The 19,299-nt window shown below is 39.8% G+C and overlaps 1 protein-coding gene across 1 annotated transcript in view; it reads left to right on the top strand.

Annotated features, from left to right (window-relative positions):
- Positions 1-5,907: 5,907 nt before the first annotated feature.
- Positions 5,908-19,299, top strand: part of STAM (signal transducing adaptor molecule (SH3 domain and ITAM motif) 1) — a 28,926-nt gene continuing 15,534 nt past the window's right edge. Inside the window, exons 1-2 of the mRNA XM_008939645.1 lie at positions 5,908-5,911; positions 12,220-12,337. Coding sequence (XP_008937893.1) covers positions 5,908-5,911; positions 12,220-12,337 — 122 coding nt within the window. The remainder of the gene's footprint in view (positions 5,912-12,219; positions 12,338-19,299) is intronic.

Raw genomic sequence — 19,299 nt, 5'->3', positions numbered from 1 at the left:
AGAGCGAGAGCCCAGAAGCGCTCGTGTTGGATGAAAGGGGGAAGAGTAAAAAGCACGGTGTACAATTGCTCCACAGACAGACCTGAGGCAATTGTAAGTGTTTTGTATTCAGTGCTTAAAAGCGAATTCCTGTAGGAGCTTTGTTTTTCCCTTTCAAGTGAAAGTTGAGGTGCTGTAATCAGGTTTCATCCACGCCTTGCTTGTTCCAAGGCCAAATTCGAACGTCGGGCTTTTACGTGACAAAACCTGTGCTTAATGCTGATGTGGCCAAACTGAAGGTAAAATAACATATAGGAAGTTAAAAATTCGTTTTGCACATCTGCGTTGTGATTGCGTTATACAGTTTGTCTTCCACTTGCTGCTGACGTCTCTTTTACTTTGGATGATAACAGCTTTGTCAGAGGAACAGCATAATGTAAAGGGACTGTTTATCATATTTGGAGAAGTACACACCTCTCATCCCCTCTTCTGATTATTTTCTTTAGGGCAGTATAACACTGTACATGTTTCTTGGAACAAATTTTTTTAGTAGCATTGTACTTGCAGTAACTTTCAACTACAAGTACATTGTTTCTTAATGTTTACCTAGCTTTAGAAGTTAAGGGTTCTAATTCTTCTAGCTCTTAAAAAAAAAAAAAAAAAAAAACCACAAAAAAAACCCAAACCCAACCAACCAACCAAAAAAAACCCCACAAACACAAAAAAACCCCACCCAACCCAGAACTCTTTGAAAAGTGTCTATCTTTTGGAGGGGAAGGTTAGTGCATAAAGGACTGCAACACAAATTCTTTATGTATGTTGTCAGGATTCTTAGTCTGTGGCATTCTAATGAGGTGTATCTTGGTTTTCTTCTGATTTTGAACAGTTGGGAGTACCTTTCTGCTGAAGACTGCCCTTCAATTTATAATTTTCTTGGTATCAAAGTTGACAGTGACTTATTTTGAAAGTAGCAAATAACTTTTCCTACTTGTTTTGCTTTCTAGTGCAATTGGGCAGTTGAAAATAATGAAGAGATTGCACTACTTGCCAATTTTCCGTGGACCATTAGAGGATTGAAATATTGGTAATATTACCTGTGAGAATCTGACCTAATAAGATTAAAAAGTGATAGCTGAGGTTCTGGCAAATGTTCACTTTTTCACTTCCTAGGGCTGCTGTCTACCAGTGAAGATCTGACTGCTTCAGTGGGTTTCTCTAGTTAAGTCTGATAGATGTACTTGTCAGCACTGCACATTTCACAGTGCAGGGCAGTAGCACCCAGCTGTTGCTTCAATGAGTTATTTGCTGGTTTTTAGGTGCAGAGGATGCCAGCACCTCACCCACTGTGCTTCCCTAGTGCAACCGTCAGCAGACATTTTTCAAAAGCATAGTTCTGTGTGCTATATGAGCACCACTCGGTCTCAGACTGTTCCTGGAAAAGCTGGTAGTGGGCAGTGGGATAATTCTCACTAGTAAACACAGCCTCTTTCCATTGGTCCCTTTTGCGGTGTCCTGAGGGAGATGGAAGGAGCAGCAGGCTGTTCAGTTGGTGGCAGCCTACTTTAAGGAACCTGTTGCCTTTATCCATCATCTCTTAACTGGGTTTGTGCCAGGGAGTTGGGAATGGTGAAGCCTCCCAGAGAGTGTCCCTGGGCCCTTCTTCCCAGAGGCCACTTGGGAATGGGCTATTATCTGGAGGAACTTCTTGGCAGACTTCATAAGATAACGTCAGCTGTAAAGTAAGCTCTCGTGTTCTCGGGAAGCTTCCAAAACTTGTCAAGCAGTAGTGCTATTTTTCAATTCTCCTCTTAGAATGAAAGTTGAGTGCTCTGATTTTGTTCTTGTCCAGCAAGAAAGTTTTCTTTTCAAAATCAGATTCTTGAAGCAAGAGGGCAGTCAAAAGCTATTCTTGATTTATATGAGTTTGGACACTGGTGTCATTGATAGTATTGCTGTGATAGCTGTGTGTTCTCCTTTGTTGGGCAGCTGATCAGTACTGAGTAGTAGTTGGAAGTTATTTTGGAAGCATTTAGGATGATGGACGCAGGGAACACATCTGGAATGAAAATGTTTTCCATTGCTTTAAAGGAGCATAAGTGTCTCTGACTTCAGAAGGAGAAATTTCTCTGTCTATCTGGCCAGTCATCAGCATTTGGCCAGTCCTGTTAGCACTGCTACTTCTGTGGAACCTGGTCATCCATAGTAGCTTGCCATTTTGTGTCAGCTCTGTACAGAGATTTGGAGGGGTACACCTCTTCTACAGGTGAGGTTGGCAAAAGAATGTTGTTTAAAACTACTGCTAAACTAATAATAGTAAAGAATGCTTTAAGCTATCTGGAGATCTGAGGAGATAAGCTGCTGTCATCAGAAAGTCCAAATCTATGGATGAAGTCCATTTACTTGTTGTTTTCTGAACCCTCTTTTTACCATATTTAGGAATATTTCAACAGGAAGGAATGCTAATCAGTGGTGACACAGGTTGGCGTGGATTTTCATAATCAAGTCTGGGTACCTTTGACAATGTGTCCAAGTACAAACATAATATTGGAATTTAATGAAAGGAAAAAAGTCTTAAAGACACTGGACTGCTGAGTTTACAATGAAGAGGTTATAATTAATCCTTCATTTAAAGGATTAGAATTAATGGTGTTCTTAGTTCGATGGGAAGTCTGCTTCTACCATATTTCACAGCCTTAATCATAAAATTACTCCCAGAGAATTGTTGCTGAGAAATGCAGGTTTATCTGTAAGTTTGATGCAGGCAAAATAATGGTGAAATGTACTTTAAGAACCAAAAGACTGTCTACTAATTTGTCATGACGGGCTAATTAGTAATGTAGCAGTGGTTAGGCTAGGTTTGATGAAGAACTTACAGATAAAGCAGCTCTAAAATGTCATTTACATAAAGCACCTCTTGCAGTGTTACTGCAAGAATAAAATCTGTAATGCTGGACTCAATGTAGTGCACACTTTATTCTAACTTGATGGTTAAGTATAGTAAACTTAATCTACATTGCAAGAAGAGAACTGGAAGAACCTTTTACTCCTTTCTGTAAGCTTATTTCTCAAGTTTCATAAGCTGCAATAAATACATGTTCTGGTATGAGTTGTCATAAAATCACACATGATAATAAAAGGAGGTGTTCAAAAAGCATAGTTTTTTTTTGTGATTTTTTTCTCCCTTACGTGCAGTAAGGGATGAAGGCACTCTTTGCATTTGCTTTGGATGTTAGTCTAGTTTTGAATGCAGGTGATGTAGTGGTTTGGGGCATCGCAGGGCTGGGGAGAAAGGAAGGATTCAGGCTTACCTCTTACAGCAATAGGAAATTAAGCAGACAGTTTAGCAATGTAGTAGAACTGTCAGCCTGATGCAACTTGCAGTGGTTTTCCTCACATTCTGTTAACTATAACAGTGATTCAAAATTTTATACTTAAACTCTTTGGATATTTAATATGTCTGAATTACATATGATTTTACATATTATCAGTGTATACTTTGGTGTTATTAGAACATAGAAATGCTTTGAATAAAATTCTCGTGGTACAATTTCTTGTAATAAAATACTCTTGCTATTTAAACTCATCTATTTATTATCATTTAGATTTTTCCTGTTGGTTAGTCAACATCTTCAAAACCATCCAATTACACGTGTCTCTGAGATGAGATTTTCTCTGCTTAGGCCGGGTTTTCCAGAAGAGAGGGGCGAAAAAAAAAATCTGCAGAGGAGATTCTTGACTCCAGATGATTATGGAGACTGCAGAGCGTGAGTTAACATCTGGCACAAGGGAAGATGAGTTCCAGGGATTGGTTCAGCTTGTCATGAGCTGGCACTTTTTTTCCTGAGCTGGCCTAGTGTTTTTCTCATTGTTTTAGGGAGAATGTTGTTAACCAACAAGCTAATAGGTTAGAGTAGAAAAAGTATGGAAAAGGAGCTATAGCCACTTCTCTTTTCAGTTATTTGTAAATGTTTATTAAAAAATAGAACTTCTCACTACAGATGCCTTTGGTCTATGTTCTTGGTGAAAAATGGGAATGTTGACAGGATAAAAATGAGAGGAATACCCTTCTGTATAATAGCCAACAAAAAAAAATATCTTTCAGTATCTCTTTCTGAAAATGAATCCCCAGACTCTGAGTTCAGCTGGGCAATTTGAAGCCAACAGACTATGTTCCATAGGTGAAGAAGTTTTGATAAATTGTACTTTCCCAATAATGGTTTCCTCCCAGGGAAGAGCTGTCATTTTAAGTTCATTCCCTCATTTCACTTGTGACAGTGTGCATTTTAATATCAAAATTCAGAAGAATCAAAGTAGTTCTCCAACATGTAAAATCTGTTCCTCTAGCTGATAAAAATAACACTGTCTATTTGATGTGAAAAGATAAGTCTCTTGCTGATCTTCCTTCTGAAATGGTACTTTTATTGTGGCTTGGTTTGTGGGGCTCTGCAAATAGGTCTTGGCACCAGTTACTAGTGTAACATGATACACTTTGTTTATAGAGTAATCATCATCATTCGCATCTACCTCGAAGGTACTCACCTTGCTGCTCTGTTGTAATATTTCTGGGTGAGAAGTAGTTTGAGTTCTGTGGATTTAATAGTGTTTACTTAAGATGTCTAAGCATATAAATTGTTTTTTGCCTGTCTTGTCTTACTGATTTCCACATTGTCTTACCAGATCTTGAATCCTTTTGCCTTCATTCTGCCCAGCTTGCTGAGCTGAGCGATGTCTTATCTTGTCCAGGCTGTCGCATGCACGGTGAGGTCCTACATAGTCATCTGAAGGAATGAGGTGAGGTGGCCTCATGTCATCTCAGTCACCACTGCCTGCTGCTACTTGGATCGACTGGCAGTGCTTTCACAGGACGCCTTCTACAAGTGCTCCCATAAGGACTTTTTAGGAATAACTGTAAATGGGAATACTGTTAAACTGAAGAAGTTGGTTCATAGCTGTACAGAATAGTTTCTTTCTATGGCGGCATGGCCTATTAGAAGTTCTTGTCAATCTGGTCTAAATGGAGTCTGGTTGGATGTGTTGTTCTGCACAGTTCTGACCATGCTAGTGAATGGTTAATATTAAAATGGTTTCTTTTGTAGAATGGGCCAACAAATGCTTTTTTTTTTTTCCATTTTATTTATCAGACTAAAAGAAATTAATTGCTTTTAACTTCAGTGATGTGGAATAGTATGTAATCAGAATTTCTTGGTGAGTGACTGCAAAAAGAAAAATTGGCAATTAGTTTGTGTTTCAGAACTACTTAAACTACATTGAAGAGATTAAGTAGTGACATTTATCTTTTTACAATGTGTTGGACTTGTAGTATTTGCATTTATATGGAGAGGGGTAGTTCTTTATTTAGTCTTGGGGTAAAAGCAAGACTCTGAGTGGGAAAGGTGAGGAGAAGGCTGAGCAGAGTGTTGAATTTTTTTTTTGTTACTTCTGTGGAAGGAGATAATGGATTTTTGAGCATTTTTCTATCATGCTAGAAACTGATTGTAATTTTAGTCTGTGAGGGAAGAATTTCTTTACCCATTCCTTAATGCTTTCTGTAGCCATTCTTTTCTTTGTAACTTCAGTTACTGAGAACTTAATTTTCAAGATATGCAACTGGGGAAATGGAATTATGTCCATATGTAGAGTAAGAGGAAATACCAGCTAGAATAGTTAAAACCCTTAGTTTTGTAGAATATCCTGACATTTTTTTACTCATATTTGTTTAGACTGCTTCCAATCATGTACAATTTAAGTGCTGGGTTTGGGGCTGTTTTTGTTATTTCTTGAAATTCTAGGTAGTTTTAACATCATCGAGACTTCGTAGCAGAAAACCAGCTCAGTTCTAAGATAGGAATTTTTAAAAAATAAACTTCAGTATATAAAACTTGAGAAGCTCAAACCTGGCAAGACTCCCCTCTAAAAATGTTGTTAGCGATGGGTAAGTTCCTTGCCTCATGAAAAGCATTATGCTTTTCACTGCAGTATCTGAACATTGGTGAAAGTATTTACTCTTGCAGTAAAATGCTATTGTTAAGATGCCTCTCTCTAAGGCAGAGAAATCAAGTGGCTGACACACATTTGAAAGGAAAATCTGCAGCAATATTTATATTTCTATTTCTATTGTTAGCACCTAAACATTAAACCACTAAGTTTAGCAGTGACTTTTTTCAGCATGTCCTACCTTTCTTCTGTCTAATAGTACTTTATAATGTTGATAAATTTATTTTAGGACAATTAGGAAATATTTTTTTTTCTTCCAAGAGAAGCTTGATTCTTCGGTCCTTAAAATGATCAACTGTAGTTGTGCTTTCTATGCTATAGGCAACTTCAAATAGAATCACAGTGCAAATATTTTTACGTTGGTTATAATTTCCAAATAATGCAAAAAAAACCAGGGGAGAAAGCAGAATTTTATTGATGCTCCAAGCCTTCAGGTTTGTGTAAATGGAAGAGAAATGTGGCCTCAACAGAGTTAGTGAACATTTCAACACAAGGAGAGGCTGGTTTATTTAGGTATCCCAAAAGAGCTGATGCAAGAGCCCATGTACTTTAAGCACAACAAAAGTATATGTTATTCATATATTTACATATTTATGGCCTGGCTTCTGATCCAGGTGTGATGCTGTCTCCTGGGTTTTTGGTACAGTATTTCAGTGAAACTAGACAGTGTTTATGCTGAGGAATGGTGTTTTCTTTTGTGTTTGTATAAATTTTAGTCAGAAGTTTAGTTGGGAAAAAAAAGATAGAAAATATGTTTGGAAGCATGATTTCAGCATCTAGATATTTTATTTGAAGGAGACTATGTTCTAGAACTTATTGAGGAATTTGGAAGATACAGACCCAGCTGAGATTTCTATCAGAGAAGCATTTTGCTTCAGAACACTTTCTTAATTAGTTGTTTTATACGTGATTTATGATTATGTTTGTGGAGCTGAAGCACCATTTCTGACTCAGGAGTTATGAAGCTGCATATTGTTGGTCAGTGAAAGGTGTGTTGTAGGGAAGTGCAACTAATGTTTACCTTACTCATTTTTATGTTTTTCTAGGCATCTGCTTTAGGTATTTTATGTATTAGAGACTGAATGTTGGGCAGGATGGAATTGGTCTGGCTTTGTATGGTTAGGGCTCTTAGTCGAGAAGCATAAAGGGGTAAGCCTCGTGATACCACACACTCTGCCTACAAAGTGGCTGAAAAATGTGATATACAGGTTTTGTGTTGTTTTGCTTTTGTTTTAGGAATTAAATAGTCAAAGTTCTTTAGAAAGATATTTTATATTGTTCAGAATCGTCTGAAGAAGGAATAGCAGCAAGTACTATTTTCCTCTGAAATGATGGTGCTTACCACTTTCTGTGTCTGTCTTTGTGGGATAAATTGTAAAAAAGTAATTTTAAATAACTCCTAGAAAAATAAAGGTGAGAGTTGAAGACCTGTAATGCATCCAAGAAAAAAAAAAAAAAGGAAAAGAGTCGTAATACTTAAATTACTAATTACAGTCTGAAGTGACTTAAGTGTTTTTGCACTGGTTAAAGTTACAAAATGAATTTTTATGCCTTGGTTTTGCTAGGAACACAATACCTCCAGTTTGAGTGATACAGCTTTATGGGAGAGAGCTGTTTTGGCAAACTAGAGATAAAGTCCAGTCTTGTGTACCTGTCACATAGTCCTGTTTTTCTTTTGTGTTCTAATTGCTGTAGCATTAGCACATTTTAACACCGATTTTGTGAAGGAGCCAGAGCTGTCTTTAAAAGTTGTTTTAGTAAGGTGTGACATGTTATCTGCTCCTGGCTTGGCATTCACTAAATTGAGTAAGATTTTGTAGCAGTGATGAGGTGGAGGGATAGGGTCTGAAGTAAATGTTAACATTGCTTTGGCAAAATTATTTTTAATCGGAGATAGAAGATTAAGAACATTTCTAGTTTAAGTTACCGTCTATCTTTTGTGCTGGCCTACCCTAAGATTTTAAATACAAATGTCTGTTTATACCCTCCCTATCAGAGTCTATTTTGGTACTAAGATAGAGGCTGGCAGTGACATGTCAGCTGTACCTGAAGGCTGGTAGCGTGCCAGCTGTTAGAGTAAGCAGATACTTCATGCACATAAAGTTTTTTTTGGCTCTGAATGCGTGTCTCATATTAGAAGAGAGAGCATTCATGGAGTTTTAAGTGATAGTAGTGTAAGTAATTGAACTTAAGTAGCTTTAAGTCATAGTTTTGTCTACAAAACGCTGATGCAACATAGGACTTATGTCAAAGCGTCTTTGTTACTCCTGTTCCCAGAGTGATGAAACGTGATGGTCACTCGTCAATGCTTTGACTGGGACAGTGGCCTTGCTTGTGGGCAGTCAATGTCAGACAATGTCCTGCTAACATTCACGGTATGCAGTTAACTTACAACTGCCTGTGTTTGAGACAGAATTTAACTGAAAGTCTAGAGACAGTTTTTTATTTTCTCATTTCTTGGGATTATTTTTATTATCCAAGAGAATTAATGGATGCTTGTTACTACAGAAGACAGAAAGCACACAATGAAACTGGCTGAAATTCAGTAAGGAACTACCTAGTATTTGTTGGCTGGGGAGATATTCTGACTAACAAGGGGGAAGGCATTGCAAGCAAATGGCCATTTTTATAGTGGACTAAGTTAAAGTTCCAAGAAGGAACGTGGCCATGATAGGAAGCTTGTAACTGTACTCATGGATAAATTTGCAAAATATTCTTACTGAGAATTAAAATAAAGGTTGTAATTGGTGTGGTTGATATAGATCAGGGATTTCATCTATTAACCTCTTATTTGTAGTTTTAACCAAACTATTTAAATTAGCATAAAACAAGGTTCGGTGTTCCCTTAAAACATTAAGCAACCATTAGTTTACTTTGTGCTTTGTAAACAACGTGACCAATTGCCATGGCATTTTTCTCTGATGATATTGTGAGGAAAGAAGGATCATTTTTTGACAAAAGTACAGAAAACTCTCTTTTATGTAGAGTAGTGGAAAAGGCTGAAATTTCAGATCCATTGGAATGGTCAGCTCTCCTCTGAAGGATGTGCTAACTGAATCGAGTACAGCATTAGGCATGAGTGAATGGTGTGGGTTTGTGAGGCTGCATGTGAGCTCTGAGCCTGGCAGGAACTTAAGGCTGTGGAGAGCACTGTGCATACATGCTTTGACAAGAGCTGGTCCAGCTCCAGCAGAACTGGCAGTGAACTGAGACAGTCGAGTCCTGGAACTAAACTGCCTCCGTGTGATCTTTCGGTGTGTCTCTGGACTGTGCTTAGCAGCCCTTTTCAGTCTTGGGAATGCAGTGTAGGCAGCTTGGGCTGAGTGTTTCAAAAAAGCAGTTATGATGCTTCAGAGCTGAGGTTGGTCTCATTACAGCTGCTGTGCTCATGAACTATGATTACAGAGGACTTGTCTTGGCCAGTGATGGCCCTGTGCAAGGCATTCAGTGCAGGTGTCTTACCATGAGTGGCACCAGTACAGGTTAGGAGGAGATCTGCTAGAGAGCAGCCCTGTGGAGAGGGACCTTGGAGTCCTGGTAGACAACAAGTTACCCATGGGACAGCAGTGTGCCCTTGTGGCTAGAAAGGCCTGTGGTATCCTGGGGTGCATTAAGAAAAGCGTGTCCAGCAGAACAAGGGAGGTCCTCCTCCCCCTCTGCTCTGCCTTGGTAAGACCTCACCTGGAGTGTTGTGTCCAGTTCTGGGTTCCCCATTTCAAGAGGGACAGAGATCTACTGGAGAGAGTCCAGCAGAGGGCTGTGAGGATGACGAGGGGGCGGGAATGCCTGCCATATGAGGAGAGGCTGAGAGACCTGGGGCTTTTTAGTCTGGAGTAGAAAAGACTAAGGGGGAATCTAATTAGTGTGTATAAATACGAGGGCTGGGTATCAAGAAGAAAGGGGCAACCTGTTTTCACTTGTGCCCTGCGATAGGACACGGGGCAATGGACACAAGCTGGAGCACAGGCAGTTCCACCTCAACATGAGGAAGAACTTCTTTACTGTCAGGGTTCCAGAGCGCTGGAACAGGCTCCCCAGGGAGGTTGTGGAGTCTCCTGCCTTGGAGACTTGTAAGACCTGTCTGGATGTGTTCCTGTGTGACCTGCTGTCACAAACCGGTGCTGAAGGGGCACCGGGTCAGGGCGTTTGTGACTTTAGCTGGAAAAAAACTGAGGCCAAGACACACACGGTGCCCCTTTAAGTACCAGTTTGTGACACCTGCCCTAGACTAGATGGTCCTGCTCTGGCAGGGGGGTTGGACTCGATGATCTCTGGAGGGCCCTTCCAACCCCTAACATTCTGTGTGTGAAGTATTCTGCCTTACAGGTGACTGAGAGATGGCTATATTAAGCAAATAAATAACAAGTAGAAAAAGTGTAATGCATGGTTCTGCTATGTTTTTTTCCCTGCCTTTTTTTTTGCCTGCTTCATTTGCTTGTATTTATAAGGTATCCCCAGTTAAAGAACCAAAATTCTGGAGTAATGAATCAATATGAATTGATATAAGCAGGATACAGTCTCATTGCTCTGTTATTATGCTTTGGTATTTTTAGTTGGTATGCTGAGGGGATTCAGCCATTATGGTGTTCCTCTCGATTTTTGCTTCACAGTTGATGTGTTTCCTTTATGAGCAATATTTAAGGATCAAGAATTTCTCTGATTGTTAGCTGTACTAGTCCTAAGCATGATTTGGAACAGTAGTAGACTTAAAGAAAAATAAAGTGATTGGATGATCAGCTGATCAACTGGTATATCTTAGTGCTAGTTCCTTTTTTTTTTAATTTTTATTTTTTTATTATGACCGTTTTTTGTAATTGCATGTTTTCTGAACCAGTTTAGAGAGACAAAGCAGTGCTCTTTTACTTTATCTAAGTGAACATATAGAATTGTAACTAACTTGGTTTGGAATTTCTCTGTACTGCTTTGCTGTTTCCCCTGTGTCAGGCAGTGCAGCTGATGTGTTGTCCCTCCGGGTGTGTATGGCAGCATTTAATTTTTCCTCAGAAATACTGTGAGAGCACATAACCATAGAGCTTGGCTTTTCTACAGTTTTGTTCTGAATTAAGAAACTCACTGTAACCTACTTCAGTTTGTAGGACAAACAACCTCATTCATAAAGAGAAGCCATTAACTTTGGGATGAATAATTCCTTGTCACTTTTGGAGATGAGATGTTTTGCTTTGTCCCCTCCCTCTCCCTCTCCCCCTTCTCCTTCTGTCTAGCAAGTGCTAATGTGGATTATGAAACTTCACTGGCAGATAACTTTTTATAGGAAAACTTTCATAAAACTAGGTGGTTTAAAACATTCCCTGAAGAATGGTACTTATTCCTGAGGTGAATAGTAGATGAAGCAGGGATAGGAAACAGAGGTCATGTCCTATTAAGTGTCCGTTATCCGTCTGTTTGGTGAATAATGGAAACTTTGTGCATTCCCTTACACTTTTCAGGCCTGATCCAATCCATCAGTGTTTAGATAATCTTTCTTTCAGCTGTGGTAGAAGGCTCTTTTTCCTTTAATACTTGTATTTATTGTTAACTTTTGTGTACCTAAGCTTTTCTGGGGGAAAAATTAGGAGTCTCTATTTCTTTTCTGAAATAGAATCTAGTTCTTCTCCACATACCCACTCTCTTTCTTCATTCTTCACCAGGCCTCCTCTTCTCCTATTCAAAAGATTTAGAAGAAAGAGTCCCAGTGACTTCTGTGAGATTAGCTTTGGTTTAGCAGTCTTCGTAGCTGAAAAGAGACAGTGCAATATATCATCCAAAGCAGAGATGAGAATGGGAAGATAAAAGTTTAGTGATTATTAATGAATTGAATCCTGCTTGTTGAGCTGTAATACATAGAAAGGAAATTAAAGGCACAGCTGTTCATTGTCTGAGAAGGTGGCAAATGCAGTTGTCTGACTCTGCAAACAGTGAGCTAATGCTGTGGTATTCATACCCTATTAAACTATAGTTCCAAATGGGGGAAAAAAAACCTGTTGGTACTGCTTTTGTCATGTTTTGGGTATATCATTAGTATGTGGGAAAACAGCCCCAAAATATGTATTTGTGTATGAGTTTAAATGGATGGCCACAAGTGAACAATTGAAAACTGACAAGTGAACAATTGAAAACTGAAAAGAACTAGGTATGACAGTTTTAATATATGAATTAAGTGTTTTGTTATACATTTAGCAACATACAAAGAGGCAATATTGCAACATCTGTGACAATTTTGTTAAATTCTTGTATCTATTTTTCAAGTTTGTATTGATTTAATTATACTTTATTCATCAGAGAAAGCAACCAGTGAAATGAACACTGCAGAGGACTGGGGCCTCATCTTAGACATCTGTGATAAAGTTGGACAGTCACGCACAGGGTAAGTGGCTTTAGAAATTTCCTCCCCAAACTTTAAAAATTTTATTTAAGTCTCATACTCAGATGGTCTGTTAAAATAAGGACTTGTATACAAAAGCAGTGTTACAGAATAAATGAACTGGTATGTTTTAGCAATGTCATTGTAACCTAGCACATTTCCTTGGGGACTTTTCTTTCAGAATTATGCTCTAGGTTGGAAGTGACCTCCAGAGTTCATCTGGTCCAATCCCCCCAGCTCAAAACAGGTCTAAATTAGATTAGGTTTCTGGGGACTGCATCAAGTCTGAAATGCCTCTAAAGTCAGAGTTTCCCCAGCCTCTATGGGCAACATGTTCCAGTATTTAACTACTCTCACAGTAAGTGAGTAAATAAACCTGCAATCTGATTACAGTTTCCCCTGTTCCAATTTGTCCGTTAAATCTTGTCCTGTGACTGTGCAGCTCTAAGGAAGAATCTGGCTGTATCTTCTATGTACTCCCAGATCATTAGTTGTAGAAAGCAGTAAGACCCTCTTTTAGTCCACTCTTCTCAAACCTGAAAGCAGCACTCCATCTCTCCTTGCATGTGACCATCTTCTGACTGTCCTGGCCAGCCCTCCTTTGGACTTACTGCCATGAATCAATATCCTTCTTGCACTGGGGAGCCTCAAAGTGGGCAGAGTTCTTCAGATGCAATCTAACAGGTGCAGAACAGAGGGGAAGGATCACTCCCTGGGTCCTCTTGGCTGCACAGACACCCAGGATGCACTACTTTGCTGCCTGGCTGCACTACTGACACCTGTCACCCAATAGGACCTGCAGATCCTTTTCTATGGAGATGCTTTTTTGGGTGGTCAGACCCTGATCTTTGTGGTGCAGACCGTGTGAAATGCAACATCTTGCCCTTACTATTGTTGAACTTGATGAAGTGCCAGTCTGCCCATTTCTCCAGCCAGTACAGGTCCTTCTGAATAATAATAGCCTTGCCCCCTAGTATATTTATTGCTCCACTACAACGTGCTCTTATTAGTAAAGCTGCTGAGAGTGCACTGCCTCCCACCATTCAGGTCAGAAATGAAGACATTTAGCAGTGTTGCTCCCGGCAGAGATCCCTGAAGGACCTGCCCGCTAGCTGGAATTTCCACCACTGGTGACAATTCCTTGAGCTTAGGAGGCCAGCCAGTTTTCCACCCACCTCCATCCTTTCATCCAGCTCATATTCCACCAGCTGGGTGCTAAGGAGCCTATATGGTCCTCAACTGTATGTCGAAACTGCTGAACCCAAAACATCTGCTGCCCTTCCCTTGTCCTTACCACCAGACCACTGGTGTCTTTGTCACAGAAAGCAACGAGGTTCTCTGTTTCTTCCTCTTCTTTTGAGAAGCTACTCTCTGACAGTAGGGCTTTGATAAATGTACATTTTGAAAATGTGATATTAAATAAAACACATCTTAATATGGGCCACTAATGCTTCCATTATCAGTTCTTTACTGAGCTCCTTCACCGACCTTATGCATGCACTGTTTTTTTTTGGACATGAAAAGTATAATTTGAGGCAGCAAATAAAAATTGCAGTTTAAAGGCCTTCAGTGTGTTTATTCAGCATAGTATTAGACTTCGGACATGTTTTAAACACATCTGCCTCAAGCATCCCCTGTAACAATTCAGTTAAGGAATAGCCTCAAAAAGAGAGTCATGCCATTAATGCTGTTCAGTGAAAAGCTTCTCTGAGAATAAATTGCATTGCCTTGTAAGACTACAGAAGACAGTATGGGATGCCAGGCAGCAAATTCCCACCTGGGACTTCTGTTCCAAAGGGCAGGTTTGCAAATAAGCTTATTCCTTGGGATTAGAGATGGTTTCTTGAGGAGCATGGCATACTGAGACTTCTGTGCTGTTGTGTATAGCTGTAGTTAACAGCTGGAAAGTTGTTCATAATGTTTCATATTAGTGTGTATAAGTAAAACAGCATTTCTTCTCTTTGTGCATGTTGATGTTGAGCCTGTAACAATAACTGTATTGTTGAAAGCTTTGGTGTTCTATTTAACCACTGAAAGCATTTCCACAGGCAAGGCTCAGCTTTGCCTCAGATGCATGTAGCTGCAAGAGACAGCTGCTTGGGAGTGTAGGCAAAGCTAGAGGTCAGTTCCTAATGTGCAACTACATTTCTCTGGGACAGCTGGAACTTCTGTTATGTTTTGTGGGGTTTGTTTGTTTTGGGAGGTTTTTGTGGTTTGGTTTTGGGTTTTGTTTGTCTGGTGGTTTTTTTGTGTGTGGAGGTGTGTGTTGTGTTTGGTTTGGTGTTTTTTTGTGGTGCCTTTTTTTTTTTTTTTTTTAACTGGAACAGTGGTTTTATCCTGACTGTGACTTTAACCTTTGTAATATTTACCCTGCTTGTAACAGGCTGCCAGTTGACTTGTTGCTTACATTCAGATTCTGTTAAAACTTGCTGACGGTGGGTTTTCTTTGTTTTGGTGGATTATGTCATGCCACAGGAAGGTAAAGCAAGACAGAGTTCCCTGTTAAGAAGTTTGAGTCAGATATGCTGCAGTGTTTGAAATTCTCGTGCACTTTTAAGTTCCTTTGGCAAGGGTGCTGGTCTTCTTAACTGGGATCTGCTTTAATCTTTGGACCAGTTCAGGTCCAGTACAAGCTGCCTGTTACTATTCTTGCCAGAGGTTTAGATTATAAAATATCTGTTTTGTGGGTTTTCTTTGTACCCTCCTGTAAGTTCCATTGCATGCCTGCAGCACTTTAGGTGGAGATTCTTACACCTGAAGCCACAGTAGATGAGGAAGGACTAGTCTTCATAAAGTGGCAGATTCTGTCCTGTAGTGTTATGTGGCACATTGTCTCATTTCATTCAGTCTGCTAACGACTTGTTTGCCTCCAGAGTAATTGTTGGAAACCTGTTACACCACAAGGATGCAATGTTTTCTTTTGAAATAAATTAGTTACAGTTCAGTAACAGAATTGCTACTGTTAATTTTTATGTTGAAATACTTTGGTTACCGAGAATCTCCAACAGCTAAAATCCTATTTCTCTCCTTAATCCAGTCAACTAAACCAGGTTTTAGCAAGTTAGTTTTAGCAAATTAAATCTATTTTCTCTATTTTTTGTGAGTTTCAAAATCTAGTTGATTAAAGTTGATGTTAGAATTTTCTTAGGGAACCCTGGAAGGACCTAGATTCTGTAATATTTTTAACAATATGCCTTTTTTACAGTAGCTTATACAAAGTATTGCCATATATAATGTGGAATTAACTTGATATTTTCTGCATGTTTTGCATATCAAGTTCTTAAAAGCATATAAAATTTGTCTAACTGTAAGAAAATCAACATTTTTTTGAATCTGAATTTGTTTTAGGAACTCGTACAGCTCAGGAGTTCCATATTACATTGTTTGCATCCCGTTTTGGGGGAATATTGGTAGTTCAGTGAACAAGTTGCCTTTTCAACATGGAAACAATTGAAATGAAAGTTTTATCATTAGAGGCAATCTTTTTTTTAGGGGGGTGAGTTTATACAAAATTACTGAAAACTTGTTTATTTCAAAAACTTTTATCATATTTGACCGTCAGCTGGTCCTTGTGAGGCTTGTTGTTCTCTAGACCTGTCATCAGGTCTGTTGCCCATCTTTGGACGCACTCCAGGAAGGACATTGAGGTGCTGTAGCGAGGGACCCAAAACTGAACCTGGTATTGGAGGTGCAGCCTCACTAGTGCTGAGTACAGGGGGATGATCACTTCTTTAGTCCTGCTGGCCACACTGTTTCAGTTACAAGTCAGGATGCTGTTGGCCTTCTTGGCTACCTGGGCACACTGCTGCTCATATTCAGCCAGCTGTTGACCAACACCCCAAGGTCCTTTTCCACTGGCCACCTTTCCAGCTACTCTGCCCCCAGCCTGTAGCGTTGCCTGGGGTTGTTGTGACCCAGGTGCAGGACCTGGTGCCTGATCTTGTTGAACCTCATACCATTGTCTTTGGCCCATTGATCCAGCCTGTCCAAATCCCTCTGTAGAGGCTCCCTACCTGCCAGCAGGTCAACACACCCACCTAACTTGGTGTTGTCTGCAAACTTAATGAGGGTGCCCTCAGTCCACATCACTGATAAAGATATTAAGCAGAACAGGCCCCAGTACTGAGCCCTGGGGAGCACCACTTCTGATCAGCTGCCAACTGGATTTAACTCTGTTCTCCACCACTCTTTGGGCCTAGCTATCCAGCCAGTTTTTATCCAGTGAAGAATACACCTATCCAAGCTATGAACAGCGAGTTTCTCCAGGAGAATACTGTGGGAAACTGTGTCAAAAGCTTTCCTAAAGTCCAGCTAGATGACATCCGCAGCCTTTGCCTCATTCACTAGGCGGGTCATGCTGTTATTGAAGGAGATCAGGTTCATCAAGCAGGACCGGCCTTTTGTGAACCCATGCTGACTAGGCCTGATCACCTCATTGTCTGGTATGTGCCTCGTGATGGCATTTGAGGTGCTCTGCTCTATAACCTTCCCTGGCACTAAAGTGAGACTGATGGGCTTGTAGTTCCCAGATCCTCCTTCCAGCCCTTCTCCTGGATGGATCAAGTCCGTGGCTAGGAGGATACACCAATGGCTGAGAAAATAGCAATGTTCATTGCTGCACACTCCGCTGAGGGTGGGGATAGTTACTGAAAAAATGTCGTTGAGAAATGGTTTGTCTGTATTGCTGCTTGCCTGACTTTGTCCTGATTCCTTGTGGGTTAATCACTACCTCAGTGAATCAGTGTTCTAGCTTTGCTGATTCTTTGGTTGTTTTTGTGCTGGTTCATACAGGAGAGTACAGTGTTATTCTTTACTTGATAGTCTTTCAAACTACCTTCTATTCCCTCCCCTACCTGCTTCAAGTTACCAATTTCAGCAGCATTTTATGTAGTCATCCCAGGATCTAACAGCCTGACAAGGAAGCTCCTTGACTAGCTTGTTTCTAAATGAGCAAGGAGAAACTGGGTTAGCTGTGTAGTTTTAAGCTCTACAGTCAGTTACCTTACACCATAAATGAACAATAAGTTTGTGAAATAGATGAATAATAATAAGTTCGTTAAATAGATTTTGTGCAGAGTAGCCTTTTATTTTCTAATTGTTGTTGATTTTTTCTTTGTTAAATAAAATATTTACCAAGTACATTATTTTTTACTCTGTAAAACTCAACCTGAAATAGATTGTGAATATTTTCTGGCTATTTTACTATATAATACTGTAGCTTCTATTGTGTCTTGCCCTGTTTTCCCCCGACTGATTTGTTATTCCCACTCACTGTGCTGCCTTTGAAATTTTGATTATAGAATCACTAGAGCAGAACTGCAGCCCAATGTTTTTATAGCGTGATCCGGAGAGATGCCTAATAAATAGAATTCTGTTCTTCTGATGTGCGTGCCTTCCCTCTGATTCGTGTATGATGCTTCTCATCATTTACAAACTAAATTGTATGATGAATTAAATTGAAGTAAAAGTAAGGATTACAGTTCTGTCTAGAAAAGGGTTTCTTAGGCTGTGTGACTAAACATTGATAAGTCTGGATTTTTTTGTATGTGTAGCTCTGATCAAAAGGGTTTTTTCAGCATTTAAGCATGCTAAAACATTAACACTCATATTGCTTGTTTCTCTTAAATATATGTGGAAATTTTTTTTAAGGGATTTTTATGAATTACTGGGGTGTTTCTTGGTTTTGGTTGTGTGGTGGGTTTTGTTTGGTGTTTTTTTTTTTGTTTGTTTCCAAAATTGTACTTGACACATGTGGAAGACCATTTTGCTTTGAGGTTTTCTTGTTACTTTATTATTTTTTAATAAGAGTTGGAATTCCTTAATGAAAAACTTTCTGCCCAATAGTCCTGTTCCTGAACTGCTAAGCTCTTGATCCTCCATCCTACCTTTATAAATACTGGCTTAACAATTAATGGACGTGCACTTTTTTGTGCTTGAGCTTGATCACATTGCTAGTCCTACTTATAAATTGATGGCTAAAAAAGGCAGTTATTTTTGAAAATTTTAGCACTTTTTTTTCTAAATTAAAGTGCAGATATGATAATTTGATTATTAATAGATGAAAGGCGGTGCTTGTATTACAGCCTTCATGTGGAATAATTGGTTAAATGAAGGTGTACATATGTAGTCCTGCTGTATGACAGCATTTTCTATAATTAGTACTACTAAATACGAGGTGGACATTTTTGCAAAATGTAGACACTGCCAAATATAGTATAGCCAAGCAGTGGTGCAACTTATACCTAAGTCTCGTGTGAGTCCTTGCATATCAGTTCAATATTGTATTGGGTCTGGCTGAGCTGATTTTCCCATCGCAGCCCTCCTGGTGCAGAGCTTTTGTGTTGGGAGTTAGAAGGGTGTTGATGGCACCCACGTTGTGACCACCACTGAGCAGTGCTCACACAGCACCAAGGCTCTTTCTAACATTCCCCCCACAATGGGATGGGGGGTCAGGAGATTGGGGGAAACATAACCAGGACAGCTGACCTGAACTGACCAAAGGGATATCCCATACCATATGATGTCAGCTCAGCTGTAAAGCTGGTACGAAGGAGGGGGTGGGGGGGCTACTCCTCAGTCCTCCAGAGCAACCGCTATGTGCTTTGGAGCCCTACTTCCCATGAAAGGCCAGACATCAACTGCTGGTGGGAAGGAGAGAATAAGTCTTTGGGTTTTCCTCTTTGCTTCTGTGCGGGGCATTGCTTGGCTTTTGCTCTCTAATTAAACTGCCCTTGTTTTAACCCACAAGGCTTTTGTCTCCATCTTATTTTCCTTTCCCCTTTTGCTCTGTGGAGGAAGGAGAGGAAAGGGGGAGGGTGATAGCGTGGCTTGGTGGGCATCACGTGCTCAGCCAGGGTTAACCCACCACAAATAAAAAATAATTTGGTTTCCAAAAAAAGTTACTGTAAATACTCCAGAAATACATAAAATCACTTCGCTTAAATTTACCTTCCCTTTTCCTCTTT

Source organism: Merops nubicus, unplaced genomic scaffold (assembly GCF_000691845.1).
Source record: "Merops nubicus isolate BGI_N331 unplaced genomic scaffold, ASM69184v1 scaffold19044, whole genome shotgun sequence".
In the NCBI taxonomy this organism is placed as follows: domain Eukaryota; kingdom Metazoa; phylum Chordata; class Aves; order Coraciiformes; family Meropidae; genus Merops; species Merops nubicus.
This window is presented reverse-complemented; position numbering and strand designations above follow the sequence as displayed.